Below are 6583 nucleotides of genomic sequence, written 5' to 3' on the forward strand. Positions count from 1 at the left end.
TGGGGCTGTGGGAGCCGCCGAGAGCGGCCACGTGAGGGTCACTCGGAGCAGGTCGGAGCCGGGGCTGCGGGTCGGAGTGAGGGGCGCCGGCGGGGCTGGGGGGGGAGCAGGGGGCTGCGGGTCGGGAGTGAGGGGCACCGGCGGGGCTGGGGGGCCAGGGGCTGTGGGTCGGAAGTGAGGGGCACCGCAAGGCTGTGGGGGGGCAGGGGGCTGCAGGTCGGGAGTGAGGGGCACCGGCAGGGCTGTGGGGGGGCAGGGGGCTGCGGGTCGGAAGTGAGGGGCACCGGCAAGGCTGTGGGGGGCAGGGGGCTGCAGGTCGGAGTGAGGGGCACCGGCGGGGCTGGGGGGCAGGGGCTGCGGGTCGGGAGTGAGAGGCACTGGCAGAGCTGGGGGGGGGGGGCAGGGCTGTGGGTCGGGACTGAGGGAACCAATGTAATGCTCCCTGGTTCCAGGGTGTGAGGCTTTTGGGGGATTGTGTCAGATGTTGGTGCAATATCCTGGAGAAAGCTTAATAAATAGTTTTACCCCCTTTGGGGTCCATTATTTTTAAAATGTGGCTGTGTATGTGGATATGTCAACACTTACAGTGCGGGCAGGGAGTTCTCCCCTGGCTGTGGTGAATCCCGTCCCCAGGGCGCTGTCAGCTTGCTCTGGGGAGTGGATTTTTCACAGCGCTGAGCAACCTCGTTATCAGCCCTTTGACGCCAACTCCAAATCCAGTTTGTGCCCAGGGTGTAGTTTTAAACTGGGTTCTCCACTGACTGACTGACAAAGAGTTTGTGGATAAATTGCCTTGTTTTAAACGGGCTCTAGTCTTTTTCCTGATCTGCCCGATGGGCTGGTTCTGGTCCAGAGAGGGCCCCGATCCTTTGGGTACAGTTGAAGGCCTGGGCTCCTGAGGCCTATAGGCTGAGTGGCTGTTCTGAGCCGAAGCCAGCCTGAATTTGTGACCACAGAGGAGACCCTTGGCAGGGGGTGAAAGGCGGCTCCTGCCAGAGCACGTAGATTCTTGGAGTGTCATGTGGTGCCCTACGAAGGAAAGAGCTGGGGTCCCCCCTCACTGCCGACAGTCACTCTGTGCCCAGCACCCTGTTGCTGGGAATCGCAGGGACCGGGCAGCCTGCGCAGGAGGGGGAGATGTGGGTATTGCCCACGAAATGCAGCTGCTGGGGCGCCCAGGGGAAATACGGAGCCATTGGCCCTGACTCTCCAGGGAAACACAGCTTGGAGGCCTCACCACTGTTCTTCTGTTCTAGGCCAGTGGGAGCCGCCTGGGGAGACAGCCGGGTTCCTGGCAGCTGCACCATGTTTGACGAAGGGGGGTGGAACAAGGAGGATGGCGGGGAGGCTCTCAGCCAGGCTCTCCTGCGCCCTCGGCACCGCCCTGCCCAGCACTGCACCCTGGTGAGCCCCCCCCCGCCCGCCCCATCTTTACAGAGATGTGGACTCATCTGGCGGGTGGCACGGATCAGGATGGGGGCAGGAGCTGAGGAGGGGGTAAGCTCCATGGGCGGGCGAGAGGGATGCCTTTTGCCTCAGGTGGGGTGGGAGCAGCGCAGACCCCTTGGGCCCCCTTAGCTCTGGGGGCAGCACTGATGCCCTGCTGTCTCCAGGCTCCTAGAGGCTCCTTGCAGAAGCAGCGCAGACGGCTCCTCGCGACCCTGCAGCGCCTAGAGGCCTCGAGCTGCACGGACCCTCCTCAGAGCCCTGGGCCCCTGTCTGGGGACAGCGAATCTGAGTCTGACTCTGTGGGCCGGGCAGGGAGGAAACAGCCCAGGAAACAGAGACAGGGCCTGAAACCCAGAGCTGCCTCCTCCCCCGGTGTCGCCCCAGGGGCTCCAAGCGGCTCCGGCGCTCCCCACCCAGGACCGGAGGCAGGCCCCGCTGGCAGGAGACGGAGGAAAGGTATGGAGCGGACCTGTAGAGCTCCCCCTCCCAGGGGGACTCCAGAGTGGGGGGAGCCAAGTCGAGTCTTGGGATCTTCCTGCAGGGAGATGCACCCGCCTGGGGCCACGTCTCAGGAGGGGGGACCGAGCTGGGGGGTCCGGCTGGGAGCAGCTGGCACTGCACCTGGGCTTTGTGGGCAGGGCTGCGTGGAGCAAGCAAGCCCTGTAGCAGAGGGGCTGGATGGGCTGTACCCTGAATCCCTTGAGCTGTGCGCACTGAGCGGGTGCCTCACCCTGAAGCCAGGCTTCCAGGCCCATCCTGGTGTTGCTACGTCGCTCGGGGAGTGGGACCTGTGTAGCCACCTCCGGCAGGCAGGCTGAGTGCGCCAACTCTCCTGTCGGCCTTGGAGCATCCTCGCCAGAGCTAAGTGGTGTGGGGGCCGCTGGGCCAATGCAGCAGTTAAGCGTCAGCCTGCCCTGTCTCTTCCCCTAGATTCTGCAGCAGAGGCCCCCGGGGACAGCGCGCCTGCACCCAGCAAAGAGCAGCCGAGCCGGGAGCTGGGCGCAGCCGCTGGCAGGCCGGTTCCATTGCTGACCAGGAAGCAGTGGAGGAACAAACAGAAGAATAAAAGGCGACAGAAGAACAAGTTCAAAGCGGGTGCGGGGCAGGATGTGGGCAGGGGACCTCGGCACTGCCCGCGTCTGAGCTCTCGGGGGTGCTGCGGGCCCGGATGGGAGGAGCGGCTCCAGTCAGCCCGTTTCCGCTACATCAACGAGCAGCTCTACACGTCCAGCAGCCAGGAGGCAGCCCAGCTCTTCCAGCGCGACCCTGCTGCCTTTGCCATCTATCACCGCGGCTTTGCCCGGCAGGTGGGGCGCTGGCCTGAGAATCCGGTTCACCGCATTATCCAGTACCTGCGGGGTCGGTGAGTGCAGGGGCCGGGTGGGTGCTGCAGGGGGACCTCGGCCCTGCGCAGGGGTCGGGCATGGCTGAGCCCTGGTGGGGACCCTGTGGCCAGGGTGGGGGGGTCCATGGCCTGGCACTGACTCTCTGCTTCCCCCCCTCAGGCCGGGCCTCGCTGGTGGTGGCAGATTTTGGCTGCGGCGACTGCAAGATTGCGACCAGTGTCAGGAACAAGGTTCATTCATTCGACCTGGTGGCGCTGAGCCCACGTGTCACTGTGTGTGACATGGCCAAGGTAGGGGAGGTGGGGGGGTACCAGAGGTTGGGCGTGGGCCTGCAGGGGAGCAGGTACAGGTATGCGTGGGGGAGGCGGGGTGTCTCCCTCTGTCACATTCGCCCCCGGGGCTCATGCTGCTGGCTGGCCTTGCAGGTGCCGCTGGCAGATGAGTCTGTGGATGTCACCGTGTTCTGCCTGGCGTTGATGGGCACCAATCTGCAGAGATCCTGGAAGAGGCCAACCGGGTGCTGAGGCCAGGGTAACGGGGGCCTGGGATAACCTGGGAGGCCCTGGAGGGGCTGCGTGGCAGCACAACGCTGAGGGGTGGAGGCATAAAGCTGGAGCATGAGGGTGGGGCCGTGAGGCACCAGGGCACAAACCCAGGAGAGCACATCTCTGACTGATGGGCCTGGCCTCCCGAATCACAGCAGGGTGCCAAGGGGGACAGAGTGTTGCTGGGGGAACTCCCCCCCCCTCCCCCCGGGCGGGCTCTGTGCGGCTTGAAAGCTGGTATCCCACACCAACCAAAGTGGGTCCAATAAAAGTTCTTGAGGCCTTGTGTCTCTAACCTCCCAGGACCAACAGCCACAGCTCCCCGCACGCAGCCACACTTGGGCTACTCTTCCACTCAAAGGGCCCATCACCTAGCCCAGGTCAGCTGCTCTTTGGGTTTCATGTAGCCAGTCCTGGGATAGACTCTTCAGATGTCAATGGGAGAGAGATTCCCCAGGTTAGAGCAGCCAGCCAGGCACAGGAAAGCGTTGCAGTCTTTGTTTTTTAAAGCTACTGCAGGCTCCGTACCCAGCAAGCTCCCTTTGTCCTTAGGACTAACCCGGGCTAAGCAGCTGGGGATCCCTGCTCATGCCAAGTCACCCCCGTGCGCCCACCTCCGCCTCTGCCCCCCCACCCCCGTCCAAGCAGCAGTGAGCTAGGTAGTTTGGTTAGTTTGGGAATTTTACCCTCCTCCTGTGGTGTGCTCAGAGGGGGCAAACTCAGCTGTTGAGAGGAGTCCACTCTTCACAGCAGCAGGAGTCCTCTTGTTGCTGCTTTCTGAGCCCAGATGTGGGGAGTTTCCAGCTGTAGGATCCCCCAGAGCCCATTTGGGATCGGAGGGCTGCTCTTTGGGGGGGAAGGGTTTAGGATGGAGCAGCAGCTGGTCCCCACCTGTACGGAGACTCGACAGTCACATGGGCTCGAGTATTACAGTCCGACACACAGCACAGACAGTACAATGCAGCCAGCAACTCCCATATTAACACACGGCTGAGCCACCCCGATTCCAGCTCTGTCTCTGCCCGTGCCCAGGGCAGACACTGGGATCTGGGGATCAACGGGCATCTGGTCTGCCAGCAGCACAGTAGCTGTGGCCACTCAGAGAGCAAAGGAGAGCAGGATAAAGCAGAAGCCGTGGTGGGGAAATCGCAAAGATGGGTGAGTGTGGGTGTGGGGGTAGAGGGACTGCTAACTGGGGGGTTAAAGGGGTGGAGGGGAGCTGCACAGAGCAGTAGCTGTGGGGGATTGTCACGGAGTCCCCGGGCAATGCTCTGGAATGGCTCCCTACAAAGCCAGGCAGAACTCTGGGGGAGTCTCCTCTCTCTGAGCAGCCTGTCTGCAGGACACCCAGCTCACACAGCTTCCACCTTCCTGGGTCTGACCTCGGAGCATTCAGCCTCCTCTGCCCCTCCGGGCGCTTCCCACACCGAGTCCACCCAGGCGGGGTCCTGGGGAAGCCAGAGGGTCCTGCCCCCCAACTCCACAGTCAGATGTGACTCTCAGCTAGCCAGGAAAACAGAGGTTTATTAGACGACAGGAACATGGTCTAACACAGAGCTTGTAGGTACAGAGAACAGGACCCCTCAGCCAGGTCCATTTTGGGGGGCAGTGAGCCAGACAACCCCGTCTGCCCTTCACTCCATGTCTCCAGCCAGCCCCAAACTGAAACTCCCTCCTGACCCCCCTCCTCTGGGCGTTGTCCCTTTCCCAGGCCAGGAGGTCTCCTGATTCCTTTGTTCTCCAACCCTTTAGCTCTCACCTTGCAGGGGGGAAGGGCCCAGGGCATCAGTTGCCAGGAAGACAGAGTGTCGGCCATTTATGTACCCTGGCCCTTTACTCTGCAACAATCACACCCCCTTATCCCACCCCTAGAGACTTAAGAAATGCCTAGGGGAAACTGAGGCACCCCTACAGTATTCAGAGGAGATATTAAGAACAGTCCCACTTCGTCACAGGGATATGGGCACTGGCAGAGGGGTGGAGGATTGCTGCACAGAGCAGGAGTTGTGGGGGATACGGGCAGTGGCTCAAGGAACCAGCCCTCTCCCCTCACCTGGCATCTCCCCAGGGGCACGCTGAAGGTGGCAGAGGTTGCCAGCCGCTTCGGAGACATCCGGGCCTTTGTGAGCGCCGTGACTCAGCTGGGCTTTCAGATTGTCTCCAAGGTGAGTCCTACCCCCTCTCTGCGTGATGTGAGCAGGACTTGCCCCAGGGTCCAGCAGGGCAGGGTGGGGCCTGCCTCTGCCCCTGAGCTGTTGCTGCCCCCTGCCCCTAGGACAAGGTAGGGCAGGGAAGCTTGCTGAGTTGCTCTTGGCCTGTGTCTGGCTAGGAGGCCCACTGGCAGGGCTGGGCTTTGGTGGCAGGTGCCGGGGAGGGGGAGGTTGTGGCGGGGGTGCAGCAGGGAGGTGGGTGGTAGATGCAGGGGGAGGTTGGGGGCTGGTGAGGAGCAGGTGTGGGGAGGGATAAGATGGGTTGTGGGGGTGCAGCAGGGAGGTGTTCGGCAGTGGCAGGAGCCAGTGGGCAGAGGGCAGGGAGGTGTCCTGGAGGGATGTGCGGGGCTGGCCTAGCGCCCATCAGCTGTTTCTCCCCTTGCAGGACCTGGGCAATCCGTTTTTCTATATGTTTGATTTCTCCAAGACGGGGCAGCCCCGGGCTGGGGGGAGCCTGCCTGGCCTGGCGCTGAGACCCTGCCTCTACAAGAAGCGCTGAAGGGCCCCTCAGCTGGTGTCTGCCTGGGGCCTGCACCGCGCCCGGCCTGCCCTGGAGCCCCCACCCCTGCACCGGGCCCCGGGGCAGGGTGGGGTGCCTGTGCCTGAATACTGGCCTGCCCTGGAGCCCCCACCTCGCCCGGCCCTGGGGCCCCTGCGCCTGGATCCCACCCCTGCGCCCTGCCCTGGGGCCCCCACCTCGCCCGGCACCTCGCCCCGCCCTGGGGCCCCTGCGCCTGGATCCCACCCCTGCGCCCTGCCCTGGGGCCCCCACCTCGCCCGGCACCTCGCCCCGCCCTGGGGCCCTGCGCCTGGATCCCACCCCTGCGCCCTGCCCTGGGGCCCCCACCTCGCCCGGCACCTCGCCCGGCCCTGGGGCCCCTGCGCCTGGATCCCACCCCTGCGCCCTGCCCTGGGGCCCCCACCTCGCCGGCACCTCGCCCCGCCCTGGGGGCCCCTGCGCCTGGATCCCACCCCTGCGCCCTGCCCTGGGGCCCCCCACCTCGCCCGGCACCTCGACTCTGAGATAGCGCGT

General features: G+C 64.2%; 1 protein-coding gene across 1 annotated transcript; it reads left to right on the forward strand.

Annotated features, from left to right (window-relative positions):
* RRP8 (ribosomal RNA processing 8) lies at positions 1-6051 on the forward strand. The gene is given in 12 exon segments (XM_078851845.1): positions 1-51; positions 1257-1404; positions 1614-1905; positions 2380-2556; positions 2559-2620; positions 2622-2808; positions 2955-3085; positions 3221-3284; positions 3287-3326; positions 4373-4502; positions 5280-5505; positions 5936-6051. Coding segments are annotated over 11 exon segments (1440 nt in total). The 5' UTR covers positions 1-51; positions 1257-1305; the 3' UTR covers positions 5968-6051.
* Positions 6052-6583: the final 532 nt, after the last annotated feature.

This window comes from Lepidochelys kempii, chromosome 1, assembly GCF_965140285.1.
Source record: "Lepidochelys kempii isolate rLepKem1 chromosome 1, rLepKem1.hap1, whole genome shotgun sequence".
Classification (NCBI taxonomy): Eukaryota; Metazoa; Chordata; order Testudines; family Cheloniidae; genus Lepidochelys; species Lepidochelys kempii.